The sequence below is a fragment of the Geotrypetes seraphini genome, chromosome 4 (assembly GCF_902459505.1).
Source record: "Geotrypetes seraphini chromosome 4, aGeoSer1.1, whole genome shotgun sequence".
In the NCBI taxonomy this organism is placed as follows: domain Eukaryota; kingdom Metazoa; phylum Chordata; class Amphibia; order Gymnophiona; family Dermophiidae; genus Geotrypetes; species Geotrypetes seraphini.
This window is the reverse complement of record NC_047087.1, coordinates 165,044,867-165,065,443: the sequence shown is the minus strand read 5'-3', so window position 1 is coordinate 165,065,443 and position 20,577 is coordinate 165,044,867. Positions and strand designations below refer to the sequence as shown.

Sequence of the window (20,577 nt, the reverse complement as noted above, 5' to 3'; positions counted from 1 at the left end):
CGCATTCACTGTCAGCGGTGCACATGGAGGATTACTCAGTCACGGTAAGCATTACTGCTTTTTCCATTCCTCTCCACAGTGTCCCTTTAATGAAGGTTTATTATTAGACTAGTCTTTAAACCCGTTACATTAACGGGTGATAGAATAGATGTGTGTGTCTGTCTTTCTTTCTCTCTCCTTGGCCGTTTTCTGTCTCTCTCTTTCCTCGGCTGTCCACCACCACCCCTTCCCTGTTCCCACTGTCCAGCAGTAGCCCTTCTACCTTTCTTTTACCTCCCCCCTGTCCAGCAGCACCTCTTCCCTTCTCCCCCTGTCCAACATCAGCCCTTCTCCCTTTTAACTCCCCCCCGTCCAGTAGCACCTCTTCCCTGCTTCTCCTGTCCATCAATACCTGTCCATCAGCACCCCTTCACTGCTCCCACTGTCCAGCAGCAGCCCTTCTCCCTTCATTTTATCTCCCCCCTTTCCAGCAGCACCTCTTCCCTGCTCCCTAATGCCTGCTTCCAAACCGCCATTCCTACCCTCTCTCTATCCCAGCTTCCTGGTCTCTTCTGGCCCACCGGCACGGATCGCTGGCCAGCTGTAGCGAACCTCGCAGGCCGCTCTCCACCTCAGTAGCATGTTCAATCTGACGCAATCCCTTACGTCAGAGGAGGGGCGGGATCGCGTCAGAGAGAACGTACTACCGAGGTGGAGAGCAGCTACAGCCGGCCGGCGATCCTCAGCAGGCTGCTTTGAAGAAGAGGGCAGACGCGAATGAATAGATTTTCTACCTTCTTAGAGTGAGTGAGGGCGGGAGGGGGGAGTCGTAAGCATGTTCTCCGCTTCCTTGCGCAGGCTCGATCTACAGATCACGGAAGCAGGGATCACAAAGTTAGAAGTGCGCATGCGTGCTTAAGGTTTTATTATAGTAGATACATACATCTTCTATATTAGAGATTGCAAATTTGGGACCTGCTCAGCCTTTTTTTTTTTTTGGCTCATCAGCTAATGTTAGTGTGGCCCCAGAAATTTTTTTTTGTCTAATGCGGCCCAGGGAAGCCAAAAGGTTGGACAACCCTGCCCTACTCCTTCACCATGAGCAGGGAGGGGTAATTTGCACCACCAAATTTCCCCGCTCCAACTGGCTACTTTTTTGTGCCACCCGGCTGGAAAAAATTTCTGGGGAGAACACTGTATGTATGTATATATATATATATATATGTGTATATATAATATAATAAAACGCTAGGCCGCGCTTGCGCACTTCCTATGCGTGCGCCGGTTTTCCGTGAGCTGTAGCGACCCATAGGAAGTGCGCATGCACGACTTACGGTCTGGCCTGCTCCCTGTTGAAAGACACAGCTCCCTTCCTGTAAGTTGGCCGTCTCCGCCGCCGTCGTTCCCTTGTGCACCGTACTCTCTCCGCTCTCTCTCTTCCTCCCCCCCCCCGAGGCGGATGTCGACCGTGGCGGCCTGAGTCGGATGTCGCCCGCGGCGGCCCGAGTCGGATGTCGGCGGCTGTTGGCGGCTGCAGGCCGTGGCAGCCAAACCCGGAAAGCATTTTAACATGGAGTTCAGGAGGAAGGTAAGGGGGAGAAAAATACTGCACAGGGAAGTGAGGTGGGAGGGAAATGCTGCAACACACGAAAATGGAGGGGCAGAAAAGGGGTTGATGGATAGGGGAAGAGGTGCTGATGAACAGGGAGGGGGGTCAGAAAATTGAAGACAAGCCTACTGCTGGACAGGGGGAGCAGGAAGGAGGTGATGATGGACAGGGGGAGGTAAAACAAAGGGAGAAGGGCTTCTGCTGGATAAGGTGAGCAGTGATGGGGTGGTGGAGGACACAGGGGAGGTAAAAGGAAGGGAGAATGGACAGGGGGAGCAGGCAAGGGGTGGTAGTGGACATCCAAGGAAAAAAAAAATGACAGACAGAAATACAGAAAGCGGCTAAGGAGAGAGAAAAAAAAATAAAGACAGACACACACACATATATTCTAGCACCCGTTAATGTAACGGGCTATAAGACTAGTATATATGTGTAATTTATAGAATACTATTTATTATACACACTAGTCTTTTAGCCCGTTACATTAACGGGTGCTAGAATATACGTCTGTCTGTCTATCTTTCTTTCTATCTCTCTCCCTCCCGCTGTCTGTCTTTCTTTCTGTCTCTCTCCCTCCCGCTGTCTGTCTTTCTTTCTGTCTTCCTCTTGCTGTCTATCTTTCTTTTGCCCTCCCTCCCACTGTCTGTCTGTCTTTCTTTCTATCTGTCTCTCTCCCTGCCCCCTATGCAGCAGCAGCATTTCTCTCCCCCCCCACTTCCCTGTGCAGCAGCCACAGCAGCATTCCCTCCCCCTCCATTTCCCTGTGCAGCAGCATTTCCCTCAACCCACTTCCCTGAACAGCAGCCGCAGCAGCATTCCCTCCCCCTCCATTTCCCTGTGCAGCAGCATTTCCCTCAACCCACTTCCCTGAACAGCAGCCGCAGCAGCATTCCCTCCCCCTCCATTTCCCTGTGCAGCAGCATTTCCCTCCCCCCACCCCACTTCCCTGTGCAACAGCAGCAGCAGTATTACCCTCCCCATCCACTTATCTGTGCAGCAGCAGCATTTCCCTCCCCCACTACCCTGTGCAGAAGCTGAAGCAGCATTCCCTCCCCCTCTACGTCCCTGTGCATCAGCAGCAGCATTTTCCCCTACCCCCCTTCCCTTCCCGAGGTGTGGCCTGCTCCCTTAGTCCCTTGCCGCCACCTTCCCTTTCCTTCCCGCGGTCTGGCCGGCTCCCTTAGTCCCTTACCAGAGTTTATTTTTAAGTTTAAAGGTGCCGTGGCAGCTCCTCTCACGATTGCTGCCTGCGTCGGAAGCCTTCTCCGACGCAGTTGCGGCTCATTATGGGAGCCGCCGCAGTGGCTTTTAACTTAAAAATAAACTTCGGCTGGGCGTGAAGTATAAGGGAGCTGGCAAGACTGCACATCACCTTGGGGTCTGCGAGAGAGGGACCATTATATGCGTGCATGCGCACTCCTGCCCACCATGGACCTACAGATGAGGGATCACGGATCACACAGGTAAGAGTGCGCATGCGCGATTAACGTTTTATTATAGTAGATAGCATGGAACACTTAGGCACAAGCATTTACTTCTACTACTACTATTAATTATTTCTATAACACTACCAGACGTATGCAGCGCTGTACAGAGTCACAAAGAAGACAGTCCTTGCTCGAAAGAGCTTGCAATCTAAACAGACAAGACAGACAAACAGGATGTCATGGATACAGTTAAGGGGAATGGTTAATCTGCTGGCTGGGTTGGAGGGCATTGACCTGGTATAAATAATTGCTCCTAACTTTAGGCACTCCAGTGCTGACTTATGCTATGCTAGTGTATAATGATAACTTGGCACATAGAATTACCCCTAAGCTTGTATCTAAGGCAATGGAGGGTTATGCAACTTGTCCAAGATCAAAAGTGTGTCGGAGGGAATCAAAATACAAAATATTGAGGATGGACAAATGCTTCTACTCAGGATTCAAAGTTGAAACCAGCATTTATTCATATTACAATCACAAAGGACTCAACACGGCCAGTGTTTCAGTGTCAAAGGACACCTTCCTCAGGAGTCCAGATCAACGTGAAAGCAGGCATGTACTAGATCTGGTCCATTTTGAGGTTTCTCACCAATAATCTCACAGGGAGAGAAGTTGTGTTAGGAGATGGGACACCGGAAGAGGAAAGCTGCAGGATTATTGGTACAAAACTTCAGAAATGAGACAGATCTAGTGCATGCCAGTTTTCACACTGATCTGGACCCCTTTGATGACGAAACACTGGTTGTGTTGGGTCCTTTGTGATTGTAATTTCTTCTTATGAATAAATCTGAATCCTGAGTTGAAGCATCTGTCCATACTCACTGTTTGTGTCTGATTGATTTTCACTTAGGGATTGTTTCCTATTTTTGTTTGTTTCTTGTGTCAGTGGGAATATCAGTTAGTTTAGAACTAATGATTGGATTTTGATGGAAATTTTTGGCCAAAACTTCATTTTATCCAGTTTTAAAATATGTTCTCTCTCTCTCTCTCTAGCTCGGGGAAGGCTAGAAGGAAACTCTCTGAAGCTGGACTTTCTCTCTGGGCCTTTGGCACCTGATCCCATCTTGTACCCAATGTGTTATAGTTCCCGTCCTGCAAATCCGCCTCCACGAATTCATCCCAATGCCAAGGAGATCCTAGAGCGAGGGCAGAAAGGCACTGTTGGGGTCTTATTACAACTGGAGGGAATATCGCTACAAACAGAATCGTCTCCCAAAAGTGAGTATTTAATGTGAAATTAATTTCTTGTACAATCCCACTTTATTCCTGGCCAAGTAAGTTATGTATCCCATCTCACGAGATCTCTTGTAGGAAGCCTCATTTACATATTTTTGATCCTCCCCTCTAATCTCAGGATTACCTTCTGGCTTCCAGGTCTTCCTATAAGCGAGACAGTTGGAGCCAGTTTTTCCTGCTCATGTTTATTTTCTTAAATTCAGTACTTCTACTTTGTCCACGATTTTCATTCTGCAGAGGACAGCTTGGGGGGACAGCTCTGGCTGCGGGAGATCACACAATCTCTTAGGGATAGAGTCTGCTTTCAGAGGTGGCTGCTTTGCAGTGCACTCACTTGAACAGCCTGCTTTTCCAATTTTGGGGCTCAGGGACCGTCCCCTTTGAAGCTGTGCTCACCCCAGGTTCGTCCGCTAGTGGGTTGGAGCGCCGGCTGCACAGCTTCGTGGTGGTGTGTCCAGGATTGGTGCCAACTGTGTCCCTCTCCCCATAGTGCATGTGAAGGATTTGGTGGGGTTCGAGGTCTCCAGCCTGGTTGTGGGCCCGAGAGGCAGTCAGAAGATACCGGCAGTTACATATTCCAGATTTGTTGAGTCAGAGATCTCCCTATAAGCTGTTTCAGCTTCTTCCTGCAGCACACAGCATTGCACAGTATTGCACAGTGATTAGAAAGATTTTTAATAGTTTCTGCAAGTAGTACTGGATTTCCCCACCTCATAAATCCCAAAATTGCTATTTTTTAAATTCTCTGTGTGGCACTAAAGACGCTGCAGCTATCTTGAATTTCCCTATCTTAAATTAAAAGCTTTTATCTGCCTCAAAACACATTGTTTTAGTGAGAAACAGGTGGAATGGACTCCCCAAGGCTAGATTCTTTGTATTCTTGCCATCTTTGCGACGGATGGCGATTTTTGGCATTGTCTGTGTTTCACTCTGTGGGAGTGCCCTTTGCTTTAGTCCCCCCTGCCCCTTCTGGGAGTTCAGTTGCTCAGTCCATCCATGGACCATATAAAAAGTCCAAATACTGGCTGGAGGGCAGTGTAAGTGCGTCTCTGGTGGACTGCAGCCACGCTTAAGTGCCAGAAGACTGCATAATAATAATGACAAGTTTATATACCGCAGGACCATGAAGTTCTATGCGGTTTACAATGATTAAAAATGCATAAGCTCTAAGAGCTCCAAGTAGGGTTCTGAGGGGGCCCCTCAGGGGAAAGGCTTTCCTTTGGATTTTCTTAATATGCTTGTGCAGGCTTATTTAGAAACAGAATATCCGCCAAATCCAAAATATCTGCCTTTTTGGCATCCCAGTTAGCACCGGGGATCCCTTCCTCCAAGGAAACTGGTCCCCAACAGCACAGCCAGGGGATAGTCCGCTAGTGGATGCCTAAGATATGCTCCGTAAGAGGTTCTTATGCCTTTATTTTCTTAGTCAGGCATTTCCATAGTGGAAGATTTAGCGGCTGTTGCAGATTTTATGGACCCAGGTGTGGCAGATGCTCCGGACCTTGGGAAAGTCCCCACTGTGCAGATACTTTCAAAACTACCACTAAGGATAATTTTGCATTCCCTTCAGGAGTTAACATTGGACGCTAATCAGTCCTCGTCAGCGCAGTGCTTTCTTGTGAGTAGCGCAGCTGTAGTTTTCCTCTTTTCCTGACTATCTGGACTTTGAGAAAATGCTCACAGATCTCTGGGAAGTTCCGAAGGGTCCTCTGAGAGTGGCTATAGCCATGTTCAGACTTTCTTCGATAGTGGAGACTTTCATTATCCCAGGACAAGCAGGCATGATATTCTCACATGTGGGTGACGTCATCTACGGAGCCCCAGCGCGGACAGCTTTTCAAGCAAACTTGATTGAAGTTTCAAGTTTGCACACTGCACCACGCATGTGCATGCCTTCTCGCCCACTAGAGGGCGCATCCCACCTCGTGGTCCTCAGTTCAATTTTTTCCGCGGAGCCAGAAAGCCCTGTGGATTTTGAGCTCCCTTTGCCTGCCTTTCTGCCACCGCGTCTGAATACTTTTCGGTCGCTGTGCTTTCTATTTTTAATTGTTCGTGTTGTTTCGATTCGTTTAAAAAAAAAAAAAAAATATATATATATTTTTCTTTACGTTGGGCTCCGGGGGGCTCCCGGCAGCCGTGGCCGCGGGACGTCGCTCGTTCCCGGCCTGTTTCGTCGTTCATGTCCCGTCCTGTGACGGGCTTTAAAAAATGCAGCCGGTGTGAGCGGTTGCTCTCCATAACTGACCCCCACCGGTGGTGCATAATTTGCCTGGGCCCAGATTATCCTACGGCCTCCTGTGACCGCTGTTCCACCTTCCAGCCCAGGGCTCTCCGCCGCCGAAGGGCGAGAATGGCGGAGTTGTTTGTGGTTGACCCCGCGCCTGTGAAGGCCTTGACGTCGGCCTCGGCTTCGGCCCCGGCCTTGACCTCGGCCTCGGCGACCTCGGAGGCCTCGGCTTCGCCTCGTCCCTCGACCTCGAAGTCGACGTCGGGGACAAAACCTGCCTCGGGTAAGTCCTCCTTTCCATCCCCTACAGGGTCTACTAAGAAGCCATCCTCTGCTCCGGCCAAGGCGGGTGGGTCTTCCTCAGCCCTGCCTAAGGCTCCGACCTCGCACGCCCCGAGGGAATACTCGAGACCGAGGTCGCCCTCCAGGGAGCATGCCCCGGACTCGGATCTCCCGACCTTCGTCGGGATTCCGGCCTTTCAGGACCTCCTACGAGCTCTAATTTCATCGGAGCTGTCGGGGGCCCTGGAACAGCTGCAGCGGGCTTCTACCCCGGCTGCTTCGACCTCGGAGGCCCCTGCCTCGGCGACCTCGGCCTCGGGTATCGGGGCCCCAACGACCTCGGCCTCGGTCTTACCCTCGACCTTGGCCTCGGGGGCACCACCTGAGCGTAGCGTGCGACCTCGGGACAAGGTGCGGCGGGTGCGACGCATTTCCTCCTCCTCTTCCTCGAGGTCCTCCCGGGGCTCCTCGCCCTCGACTCGACCTCGGACGAGGTGCCGGCCGAGGAAGCCGAAGCGCTCGCGGGGCTCTCCTCGGCGGCGTGATCGTTCTTCGCCGATCGGGGGCGAGGCGTTACAGGTGTCGGAGTTGCGCCTCGATAACCCGAGGCTCCTCCGGTCCCCTGCTAAAAGGGTTTCCCGTTCTTCCTCGCCGAGGAAAAGGGAGAGTGCCCCCATTCCCCGGACTCCGGCTACCTCGCCTAGAGGTTCTTCGAGGCGGGGACGTTCTCCTACCCCCTCGAGACCTTTGGAGCTGACTTCGTGGGGCTCGGGGTCCGGCAGGGATCCGCATTACTATTCTCACGAGGCTTCTCCCATTACTTCGGCGGGGAGGTCGAGAACCCCTTCACCGCCTGCAAGGCCGTCCTCTTTTTCTACCTTTGTGCAGGACATGGCCCGAGCCCTGGGGTTGGACCTCACGGTGGGTTCCCAATATTCGAAGGAGTTCCTTGAGGAGCAGGACCTTCCCACTCCACCTAGGGAGGCTCCTCGGCTTCCCTTCAATAAGGTCCTCCTACAGACCTGGCTGAAAAATCTGGCTAACCCTCTTACAGTCCCGTCTGTCCCGTCCAAGATGGAGGCTAAATACAGGACGGTGCCGGCCAAGGGGTTTGAGAAGGCGCAACTCTCCCACCAGTCTTTACTGGTGGAGTCTGCCCTGAAAAAGTCACAACCCTCCCGGGTTTCTGCGGCGATTCCACCCGGCAGGGAGGGTCGGACCCTGGACAAGTTTGGCCATCGCCTCTACTCTAATTCCCTGATGGCCACCAGGGAACTAAATTATGCCTTCACCTTCTCCTCATATCTGCGTGGCATGGTGAAGGACCTCCCTCAATATCGTGACTCCTTACCGGACTCCCAAAAGGCGGGATTTGACAAATTTATGTCCAACCTGTCTCAATTGCGGTTGTACCTTTTCCATGCTTTGTACAACACATTTGAGCTGGTTTCGAGGGTGTCGGCCTTCGCGGTGGCCATGCGCCGTCTGGCCTGGCTTCGCACCCTCGATATGGACCCAAACCTGCAGGACCGTCTTGCAGACTTGCCTTGTGTGGGGTCCGAGTTGTTTGATGAGTCTTTAGAGGCGGCGACCAAACGGTTGTCGGAACAGGAGCGCTCGTTGGCCTCCTTGGTCCGTCCTAAGCCTAGACCCCCGCCGCAGAAACCCTTCCGTCCTCATCCGAGGCGGTATCCACAAAAGTCAACCCCGGCTTTTTCTAGGCCGCCGCCTAGACGCCCATCTCAGCGAGGCAGAGGGGGACAGACGCAAGCCCCGGCGCAGGGTCCTTCCAAACCCGCGCCCTCCTTTTGACGGGCTGAGCGGATGGGGCAGGTTCCCCTCCGCGATCTCACAGGAACCCCTTCCCATAGGGGGGCGTCTCCGGTCCTTCTATGCGGCTTGGACCGAAATAACATCAGACGCTTGGGTGCTCCGGACCGTCTCCGAGGGCTACTCTCTCAATTTGTTATCAGCGCCGCCGGATCAACCTCCGGGGGCTTCCCCTTACAATCGGGCCCAACTTCCCATCCTTCTGGCCGAAGCCAAGGCCCTGTTGAAGCCAAGGCCCTGTTGAACCGGTCCCCAAAGACCAGCTGGGGACGGGTTTTTACTCCCGTTACTTTTTGGTCCCAAAAAATACCGGGGATTTACGCCCCATACTGGACCTCAGGAAGCTCAACAAATTCCTAGTCCGGGAGAAGTTTCGAATGCTGTCTCTCCCGATTTTGTATCCTCTCTTGGAGGAAGGGGACTGGATGTGCTCCCTCGACCTGAAGGAGGCATCCCGCCTTCCGAAAATTTTTACGGTTCCAGGTGGGAGATCTGCAACTTCAGTACAGGGTCCTTCCCTTCGGCCTGGCCTCGTCCCCTCGAGTCTTCACGAAGTGTATGGTGGTGGTCGCGGCAGCCCTGAGATCTCGTGGGCTGCATGTTTTCCCGTACCTGGACGATTGGCTGATCAAAGCCCCGACCAGGGAGGGGGTTATCTCAGCGACCCGACAGTCTATCACCTTCCTTCAACGACTGGGGTTCGAGGTGAATTTTCCCAAGTCGCAGTTGTGCCCGGCCCAGTCTCTTCAGTTTATAGGCGCAGTGCTGGACACTGTGCGCCTGCGTTCGTACCTCCCGCCGCCTCGGTTGGAAGCCTTGGTTCGGCTGGGCCGTCTGGTCTCTCAACTGCCTGTGGTGTCGGCCCAGCGCATGATGATGCTTCTGGGCCACATGGCATCGACGGTCCACGTCACTCCGTTCGCCAGGCTACACTTGAGAATTCCTCAGTGGACCCTGGCCTCCCAGTCAGGATTACGATCCGGTGTCCCGTCTCATTGCAGTGACTCCTTCTTTGCAGAGATCGCTCCGTTGGTGGACCAACTCTTCCAATCTTTCCGGGGGTTTGCTATTTCTTGTCCCTCCGTTTCGCAAGGTTCTGACCACGGACTCCTCGGAGTACGCGTGGGGGGCCCACCTCGACGGTCTACGGACACAGGGTCTGTGGTCGGCGGAAGACCGTCGCTGTCACATCAACGTGCTGGAACTTCGTGCCATCTTTCTGGCGGTTCGAGCGTTCGACCACTTACTCCAAGATCAGGTAGTCCTCGTTCGCACGGACAGCCAAGTGGCGATGTACTATGTGAACAAGCAAGGTGGGACGGGTTCTTGGCCCCTCTGCACGGAGGCACTTCGCCTTTGGGAGTGGGCGATCTCCCGGAACATCTTCCTACAGGCGGTCTATATTCAGGGAGAGCAGAACTGCTTAGCGGACAAGCTCAGTCGGCTTCTACAGCCGCACGAGTGGTCGCTCAACGCCAGAGTCCTGCGCGAAGTCTTCGATCGCTGGGGGACCCCGCAGGTGGATCTGTTTGCCTCTCCGGAAACTCGCAAACTGCCCCTGTATTGTTCTCGGATGTACTCCCTGGACCGTCTCGAAGCAGATGCCTTCCTTCTCGACTGGGGAGGGAAGTTTCTGTACGCGTTCCCTCCTTTTCCTCTGATCATGAGAACGTTGGTGCGTCTCAAATCATCCGCAGCCACTATGATCCTCATTGCGCCTCGGTGGCCGCGTCAGCATTGGTTCTCCCTGCTGCTTCAGCTCAGTACCAGGGAGCCTCTACTTCTACCTGTGTTTCTTTCTCTGCTGTCGCAGAGTCAGGGTTCGATGCTGCACCCCAATCTTCGGTCGTTACACCTGACCGCTTGGTTCCTTGCTCCTTGACTTCGCCCCGGGTTTCTCAATCCGTGAGGGAAGTGTTGGAAGCCTCCCGTAAGATTTCGACCAGGCTTTGTTATTCTCAGAAATGGACCAGGTTTTCCTCCTGGTGTTCATCTTCTCACCTGGATCCTGCTTCGGTTCCGGTGTCCTCGGTTCTGGATTACTTGTTGCACCTGTCTAATTCGGGTCTGAAGACGACATCTGTGCATGTTCATCTCAGTGCCATTTCGGCCTTCCATCGACACCTGGATGGACGCGCTCTTTCGCTCCATCCTTTGGTGACACGCTTCATGAAGGGATTACTCAGGGTTTGTCCCCCTCTGAAGCCTCCTCCCGTCGTGTGGGATCTGAATGTGGTTTTGGCTCAACTGATGAAACCTCCCTTTGAGCCAATCGACAAATCTCTTTTGAAATTTCTGACTTGGAAAGTTGTTTTTCTGATTGCACTCACCTCCGCACGACGGATTGGTGAGTTGCAAGCTTTGGTTGCGGACCCCCCTTTTACTGTGTTTCATCATGATAAGGTGGTTCTCCGCACCCATCCGAAATTTTTACCAAAGGTTGTGTCTGATTTTCACCTCAATCAGTCCATTGTCCTTCCTGTGTTCTTCCCGAAGCCCCACTCCCATCCTGGCGAGACGGCGCCGATGATGCTAAACTATGCAATACAGTAAGTGAATGTAATTTACAGGATAGTATGACACAGGACCTGCTTACATTGGAAAGATGGTCCTCGACCTGGCAACTGAGCTTCAATGCTGGGAAATGTAAGGTTATGCACCTCGGTAACGGTAATCCATGCAGAAACTACACCTTGAATGGGGAAACTTTAACTAGTACTTCGGCGGAACGAGACCTAGGAGTAATCATCAGTGCAGACATGAAAACTGCCAATCAAGTGGAGAGGGCTTCATCTAAAGCAAGGCAAATGTTGGGATGTATCAGTAGAAGCTTTGTCAGCAAGAAGCCTGAAGTCATAATGCCATTGTACAGAACCATGGTGAGACCTCATCTGGAATACTGTGTACAATTCTGGAGACCTCATTACCGTAAAGATGTGCTCAGAATCGAGTCGGTTCAACGGATGGCCACCAGGAGGATCTTGGGTCTCAAAGGTCTCTCATACGAGGAGAGACTAAACAAACTACAGCTTTACACTCTAGAAGAACGTAGTGAGAGGGGAGACATGATTGAGACATTTAAATACATCACAGGACGTATCGAGGTGGAAGATGATATCTTCATTCTCAGGGGACCCTCTGCCACCAGAGGGCATCCGCTCAAACTCAGGGGCGGGAAATTTCGTGGAGACATAAGGAAGTACTTCTTCACAGAAAGAGTGGTTGACCGTTGGAATGAGCTTCCAGCGCAGGTGATCGAGGCCAATAGCGTGTTGGACTTCAAGAATAAATGGGATACATATGTGGGATCCCTACGAGGGTCAGTGGAGGAAAGAGGGGATCCCTACGAGGGTCAGAGGAGGAAAGAGGGGATCCCTAAGAGAGTCAATCTGAATAAATAGTCACTGGGTATAGACTTAAGAGGAAGGGACAGTACGGTGGGCAGACTTGATGGGCTATAGCCCTTTTTCTGCCGTCATCTTCTATGTTTCTATGTTTCACACGCTTGACTGTAAGAGGGCGTTAGCATATTACCTCCAACGCACCAGGTCTCATAGGAAGGTTCCTCAATTGTTTTTGTCCTTTGATCCTAATCGCTTAGGGCATCCTGTTTCCAAGCGCACCTTGTCCAACTGGTTGGCTGCTTGTATTTCATTTTGCTATGCTCAGGCTGGCCTTCCGCCCCCGGGTCGAGTCACGGGGCATAAGGTCAGAGCGATGGCAGCCTCTGTGGCTTTCCTCCGTTCTACACCGGTGGAGGACATATGCAAGGCTGCCACTTGGTCTTCGGTTCATACGTTCACCTCCCACTACTGTCTGGACACTTTGTCCAGAAGCGACGGCCGGTTTGGCCAGTCGGTGTTACGTAATCTGTTTTCCTAAATTGCCATCCTCCCACCTGCCCTTTTTTTGGTTGGCTTGGAGGTCACCCACATGTGAGAATATCATGCCTGCTTGTCCTGGGATAAAGCACAGTTACTTACCGTAACAGGTGTTATCCAGGGACAGCAGGCATATATTTTCACAACCCGCCCGCCTCCCCGGGGATGGCTTCTTTGCTAGTTATGGAACTGAGGACCACGAGGTGGGATGCGCCCTCTAGTGGGCGAGAAGGCATGCACATGCATGGTGCAGTGTGCAAACTTGAAACTTCAATCAAGTTTGCTTGAAAAGCTGTCCGCGCTGGGGCTCCGTAGATGACGTCACCCACATGTGAGAATATATGCCTGCTGTCCCTGGATAACACCTGTTACGGTAAGTAACTGTGCTATCCTTCTCCAAAAGGTTGATTCCTTGGTGGCTGCAGTCCCTAAGCTCACTTCTTTCTCCAACGAAGGGTGGTGTGGTGTTGCAAGTCACCCAAGATCGCAGATTCGACTTTGTGGAAAGGTAATTGTTTGACTTCACAGTCAAGGGTTTGAAAATGGCTGCTGCAGCAGCATCTTTTGTAGCCAGGTCCGGTCTCTCCAAGCATCAGGATTCCTATCATAGATAGGAATCTTCCCTCTCTGATCTCTGGAGTGGACTATGTGGAGCCCTGTATGAACTATTCAGGGTGGTGACCAAGTTTATTATTAGGATTTTATATACCGCCTATCAAGGTTATCTAAGCGGTTTTTACAATCAGGTACTCAAGCATTTTCCCTATCTGTCCTGGTGGGCTCACAATCTATCTAACGTACCTGGGGCTATGGAGGATTAAGTGACTTGCCCAGGATCACAAGGAGCAGCGTGGGGTTTGAACCCACAACCCCAGGGTGCTGAGGCTGTAGATCCAACCACTGCGCCACACACTCCTCACAATGTTGTTTCTTTTCTCTATCTCTGTGCGCTGGATGTTGTGGATCAACCAGTGGTCTGATTATACTTCATCCAGGATGTCCCTCAGTAAGCCACCCTTGCAGGGGCAATTATGGTTTGGACCATATCTGCATGGCCTTATGGCTAGTGTGAGGACCAGAAACCTAAGTCCTTCTCTGACAGCGACACTTGGTCTTCTAGAGCAGTGGTTCCCAACCCTGTCCTGGAGGACCACCAGGCCAATCGGGTTTTCAGGCTAGCCCTAATGAATATGCATGGAGTAGATTTGCATGCCTATCACTTCCATTATATGCAAATCTCTCTTATGCATTTCATTAGGACTTGCCTGAAAACCCAATTGGCCTGGTGGTCCTCCAGGACAGGGTTGAGAACCACTGTTTTAGAGGACCATTCCTCCAGGAGATTTCATCAATACACCAGAGTGCCCTCAGGTCAGAAATTATATCAGAGCTCCGATTCCAGGTTTGGGGGAGCTAGGCACATCTGCTGGGCTTCGGTCCCCAAGAAGCAGTTATACTAATCCTCCGTAGATCGGAGGGAAGCTCTCGGTATCCCTGAAAGAGTGGGCGGACGTTGCCACAGATCACTGGGAGCTTGATATTCTGCGGGACATGTTCAAGTTCACGTTTTCTTGCCCCCTTCCAGAACTTTTTCTGGAATCTCCAACGTGGTGGCCCATCACGGAAGCAGTGGCTTAGTAAGGGTAGGAGGCACTCAGGGCAGTGGCGCCTTGTCCTGTGTGCCCCCACTCCTTCCATACCCCCTTCCCGCCCCCCATTCCACACTTGTGCTCTCCCTTCGCACCCCTATGTACCTCTAAATCTTCACCAGCGCAAGTAGCTTTGGCAGCATGCTCCCTCGCGCTAGCATTGGATTTCCCTCTGAAGTCACTTCCTGGCCCCGTGTCCCAGAAGTGATTCAGAGTGGAACCAGGCTGGTTCGAGCAACAGGCAGAAGTTGCTCACGCTAAGCAAAGATAATACAGAGGTATGGGATGGGAGGAAGGGATGGCACCAGCGTTCCCACCTACTTGGTGCCCGGGGTGGTCTGCACCCCCTTACTAAATCACTGCACGGAGGCCTAAGTCAGAGCCATTTCCGGAGATTGTGGGATATAATAATAATAATAACTTTATTTTTATATACCGCTATACCAGAAAGAGTTCAAAGCGGTTTACAGAGGAAGAGACTATATACAAGCAGCAATATAACAGAAAGCTTTTCGAGATTACATTAGTGTGTTAAGATTGGTCAGAATTATCTGGAAGTGGTCTAAAAGTACATCAAGGCAGGAGAGGGGTCAGAGAAATTTATCAAAGAGATAAGTTTTGATTGACTTCCTGAAAGTTTGATAAGAAAGTGCATTTGAAATAAAGTTGGTTAAACATTTGTTCCATTTGCCTGCTTGGAATGATTTTTTTTTTAATTCTTTATTTTTAAATTTTCATTTACAAGTCACAAGAATACATCTCTTGCTACAGAAATACAGGAAGGAAAAAAGATTTTAACAATAAGAAATCGGCCATTTAGATATCATTAATCTTTTCTTAGACCTCAGTTACAGAGGCAATCAAGTACTCAATGGAGATATAATTTAAGAAAATACTTAGAGGAAAAAGCTCTATGTGTTAGACAGTTGCTAATTTAATAATAAACCCTTCATTATCAATCCTTTATGATCTTTTTGACATCCAGAAATTCCTTCAAATGATCCGGAGAAAAGAAAGTATATTTGATTCCCAGATACTTAACCAGGCATTTACAAGGATATACTAAAAGAAAAGTGGCACCCAATTTAATAGTATCCTGCCTCAAATAAAGAAATTCTTTCCTACGCTCCTTTGTTGTCTTGGAGACATCTGGATATATCCAAATTTTTATGCCCCATAATAATTTTGAGAGTTTTTAAAGAATAGTTTTAATATCATATTACCATCAAACTCAAAGACAAAAGAGACCAAAAAGAGTAGTTCTTTCAGTCTCAGCTGTTAGTCTGTTCTAGTAAGAAAGTTACGTTTTCAAAGTCAATCTGTTTGTCGTCTTCCTTCTTCTCTAATTCATTGGAGGAACTTTTTTTATTTGATAGGTAATATATTTTATTAATTTGGGGGATATTATTAGAAGGAATATTTAAGTTCTCCATCAGTTACCTCTTAAAGTCAATAGGCATCACCCTGGGGCCACCGAAAAATTCAGGAGACGTAGGTTTAACCTACAATTGAAATTTTAAATCTCTTCCAGCTTTCTATGGATTAAGGTATTAACCTTAATTGATGCCAGTTTAAACTGTTGTAACTGTTGTATGTCCTCCTTGATTTGCCCAGTTTGTACTGTGAAATCACATTTCAACAAATCTACAGTCTTAGTTAAGGTATCAAATTTAAAGGAGATTTTTATTACCTCTTGTGTAGATTTCATTGTTGTAACTTCCAGTCTTTCAAGAAGCAGCCAGATGTCTTTATGGGAAGCCTCATTGGGAGCAGGCAAACTTCCTGCTCTCTTAGATGGACTTCCCAGTGTTTCTACCTTTAATGCTGTGTCCTCGCTGGGAAACCCCGTAGGACCCCTTCCTGAGTCCTCCTGCTCCAGCATACCGGTAGTAGCCGGACACGGGGGCTCAGAAAGCACAGGAGAAGACAAAGATGTTTCAAAGCCCAAGAAGGAAGAGGGCTCTCCAACATTTCTCCCCAAAGCCAGATCATCTCCTCCTAAAGACTGTGCAACTGCCGGTATAGCCAAAAAGAATCGATCGACAGTCTGCTACAGTGGGGTGGAAGTGAGGGTGCAGCTCTAACCACCCCTTTCCTTTTCATTTGCGGCATTGTAGTAGATGCTAAGAGCGCCTTATCACTTGAAAATAGAGCCAAAAAACAATAGTGGTGGACATGACAATGAAGCCGACGGCACAGTGCGCAGCGGACGCTAAGAAGGCAAACAGAATGCTAGGCATAATCAAGAAGGGTATTACAACCAAAACGAAAGAAGTTATCCTGCCATTGTATAGGGCGATGGTGCGTCCGCATCTGGAGTACTGCGTCCAATATTGGTCGCCGTACCTTAAGAAGGACATGGCGTTACTCGAGAGGGTTCAGAGGAGAGTGACGCGTCTGATAAAGGGGATGGAAAACCTTTCATACGCTGAAAGATTGGAGAAACTGGGTCTCTTTTCCCTGGAGAAGAGGAGACTTAGAGGGGATATGATAGAGACTTATAAGATCATGAAGGGCATAGAGAGAGTAGAGAGGGACAGATTCTTCAAACTTTCGAATAATAAAAGAACAATAGGGCATTCAGAAATGTTGAAAGGGGACAGATTCAAAACGAATGCTAGGAAGTTCTTCTTTACCCAACGTATGGTGGACACCTGGAATGCGCTTCCAGAGAGCGTAATAGGGCAAAGTATGGTACTGGGGTTCAAGAAAGGATTGGACAAATTCCTGCTGGAAAAGGAGATAGAGGGGTATAGATAGAGGATTACTGCACAGGTCCTGGACCTGTTGGGCCGCCGCATGAGCGGACTGCTGGGCACGATGGACCTCAGGTCTGATTCAGCAGAGGCATTGCTTATGTTCTTATGTTAACCTAATTTTTGAATGTGCATAACTTAAATCATATAAATTAACTAATTATATGTTTATGTTTATTTAAGATTTGATATACCTCTCCTGAATTTTACTGACCTAAGCGGTTTACAATGTATCAAACTAAAATGAAATTAGGTACTTGAGAAAAACTACCCTATCTGTCCCGAAGGCTCACAATCTAGCTAAAGTACCTGATAACCTAAAAATATGTAATTATATGTTGTGTATCTCTAGTGAAATTTTATCACCAATTATTTTATATTTCTTTTTTTTACAATATTTTTTTGATATTTCTCTTTTATCCCAGGACAAGCAGGCAGCATATTCTTTACGCATGGGTGACGTCACCGACGGAGCCCTCGGTACGGACCTTTTTAACTAGAAAGTTCTAGTTGGCCGCACCGCGCGTGCGCGAGTGCCTTCCCGCCCGACGGAGGAGTGCGTGGTCCCCAGTTTCTTCGTTTCCGCGGAGCGAAGAAGACGCGTGTTTTTTCAACGGCCGTTGAACTAACCCTTTTTGCCTTCCCGCTCGCGTATTTTTTTCCATTTTATTTTCATTCTGCCTTCGGGTTACCTTTTCTTGATTTGTGTAAAAAAAAAAAAAAATCTTTAATTTCTTCCCTTTTTTCGTCTTTGCCCCGGCGGGGCCTGTCGCCATTATACAAGCCTCGGGGTTTGATTTTGCGGAGGCCGTATTCCCATTCATGCCCCCGCAGCCCGGTTTTAAGAAGTGCCAGCGGTGTGCACGCCCGATCTCCCTCACTGACCCACACAATTGGTGTTTGCAGTGTTTGGGTCCGGAGCATCGGGCGGACTCCTGCACCTGCTGTGCCACTCTTAAAAAGCGAACTCTCAAGAATCGCCAAATTCAACAGAACATCTTGTTCGGCACCGGGTCGACCATGGATTCCTCGGCATCGACGGCGGTACCATCAAAACCGACGCCGACTACCTCACCCGACCCGACATCGGCGCCGCTGGCGCCAGGTAAGCCGGCTAAGAAGCCTTCCTCTTCCCTCGAGCGCCCGCCAGCCATAGTGGCGACACCGACTTTACTGGCTTCACGCCGGCCCCGAAAACGCTCCGCCCCGATTTCGGTGAGTGCCTCGTCATCGGCCTCCTCATCGCCGAGGCGTGGAGCGGCACCTAAGGAACCGAAACAAAAGAAAGCGGTTCCGGTGCCACCCCTGGATGACCACATCGCGGCCATCCTCCATACACAACTCCAGGAACAGCTGCAGCATCAACTTCAGCACCTGTTGCCTACTATCTTAGCACTGCTCCTTTCGGTTCCAGACCGGCCCGAGCCCCGTGCCGAACAACCGGTATCCACCCCATCGGTACCCGGCAATACATCCATGCCGATTCTCTCGGCTGAGCAACTCCACGCCCATCCTGTGGTTCGCTCCCATACCACTGCGGATCCGCCTCGGGACCGGGCGGGACACCGTTCTTCCCGGGACCGGGATCGACACCGGTCTTCCTCTCCCGGTACCGTTTCGGTGCGCTCTGGTAAATCTTTATCTAAGACCCACCATACCGAGCCTTCCACCCCGGTGTCTCGGCATGCGCACCCGGAGGTCCGGGACCCAGACTTATGGGAGGAATCTCCCCCCGGTACCGAGGAGGATCTCTCCTCATCCGAAGAGGACCCCTCAGCACCCGATACCACCTCCAAACCTGAGCAATCCTCCTTCTCAAAGTTCCTCAGGGAGATGTCAGCAGCTTTATCTCTCCCTCTGGAGTCAGACTCCAAGAAATCCCAAGCCTTTCTGGAGGCTCTGGATTTTGAGCAACCACCTAAGGAGTTCCTCAAATTACCCGTACACGACATCCTACGGGAGACCTTCTACAAAAATTGGGAGAACCCTCTTACAGTACCCGGGGCTCCCCGCAAGTTGGATAATCTCTACCAAGTTATCCCAATTCCGGGGTTCGATAAGTCCCAATTGCCCCATGAGTCTCTTCTAGTTGAATCCACCTTAAAGAAGACTCAGGGTTCCAGCGTCTATGCCTCCACCCCTCCTGGCAGAGAGGTCAAAACCATGGACAAGTTTGGCAAGAGGCTCTATCAGAATGCCATGCTGGCCAACACGGCGAACAATTATTCCTTCCATTTTTCATTTTACATGAAACACTTGGTCCAACAGTTGTCCGCCCTCCAAAAGTATCTTCCGGAGAGAAAGATTCCACTTTTCCAACAACAAATTTCTGCTCTCCTTCAGCTGAGAAAATTCATGGTCCGCTCTATCTACGATTCCTTCGAGCTGACCTCCCGTGCCTCTGCCATGGCTGTCGCCATGCGCCGCCTGGCCTGGCTGAGAGTCTCGGATTTGGATATTAACCACCAGGATCGTCTGGCCAACGCCCCCTGTCTCGGGGATGAACTTTTTGGAGAGTCCCTGGATTCCACCACCCAGAAACTCTCGGCCCATGAAACCAGATGGGACACCTTGATTAAACCAAAGAAGAAGGCTCCACCTGCTCGACCTTACAGGCCTCAATCCTCCTATCAGCGCAGGTTCTCAGCCAGACCACTCAATCCGCCTTCACACCAACCTCGGCGGCCCCGTCAGCAACAACACCATGCCCAGGCTCGTTCTCAGCCCAACCAACCCACCAAGCCTCTTCAACCTTCAAAGCCCTCTCAGCCCTTTTGACTCTTCTCTCCAGGGCATAGCCAGTCTTCCACCTTCATTGCCTCTTCCACAACCAATCGGAGGCCGTCTCCACATCTTCTCCAGCCGTTGGGAGGTCATCACAACGGACCAGTGGGTCCTCAACATCATCCGCCACGGCTACTCTCACAACTTCCAGACTCTTCCACCAGACAACCCTCCCGTAGAGTCTGCTTCTCACTCCTCCCAAACCCCCCTCCTCCTGAGGGAGGTCCAATCCCTCCTTCTTCTCAATGCCATCGAAGAGGTGCCTTCGGAACAACGGGGTCAGGGATTCTACTCCCGCTACTTCCTGGTTCCCAAGAAGACAGGAGACCTCCGTCCCATTCTCGATCTCAGGGACCTCAACAAGTGTCTAGTCAAGGAGAAGTCCAGAATGCTCTCCCTTGCCACGCTCTACCCTCTTCTCTCTCAGCACGACTGGCTATGTTCCCTGGACCTCAAAGAGGCATACACTCACATTCCAATCAATCCAGCTTCACATCGCTTCCTGAGATTTCAGGTTCAACACCGCCACTATCAGTACAAAGTGCTACCTTTTGGCCTCGCTTCATCGCCCAGGGTGTTCACCAAGTGCCTTATTGTGGTGGCGGCCTTCCTCAGGTCTCACAACCTCCAGGTGTTCCCCTACTTGGACGATTGGTTGGTAAAAGCACCTACGTCTCCACGTGTGCTGCAAGCCACTCATCACACCATCTCTCTCCTCCATCTCCTGGGGTTCGAGATCAACTACCCCAAATCGCATCTGCTTCCCACACAGCGACTTCAATTCATTGGAGCAGTTCTCGACACCACACTAATGAGGGCGTTTCTCCCCTCCGACCGTCAACGAACACTGCTCCACC

The 20,577-nt window shown here is 50.6% G+C and overlaps 1 protein-coding gene across 2 annotated transcripts in view; it reads left to right on the top strand.

Moving 5' to 3' along the window:
- Positions 1-20,577, top strand: part of ENKD1 (enkurin domain containing 1) — a 248,980-nt gene that overhangs the window by 51,163 nt on the left and 177,240 nt on the right. For both annotated transcript variants that reach the window (XM_033943272.1, XM_033943270.1), the window contains exon 3: positions 4,069-4,293. In XM_033943272.1, the coding sequence (XP_033799163.1) occupies positions 4,069-4,293 (225 nt within the window). The remainder of the gene's footprint in view (positions 1-4,068; positions 4,294-20,577) is intronic.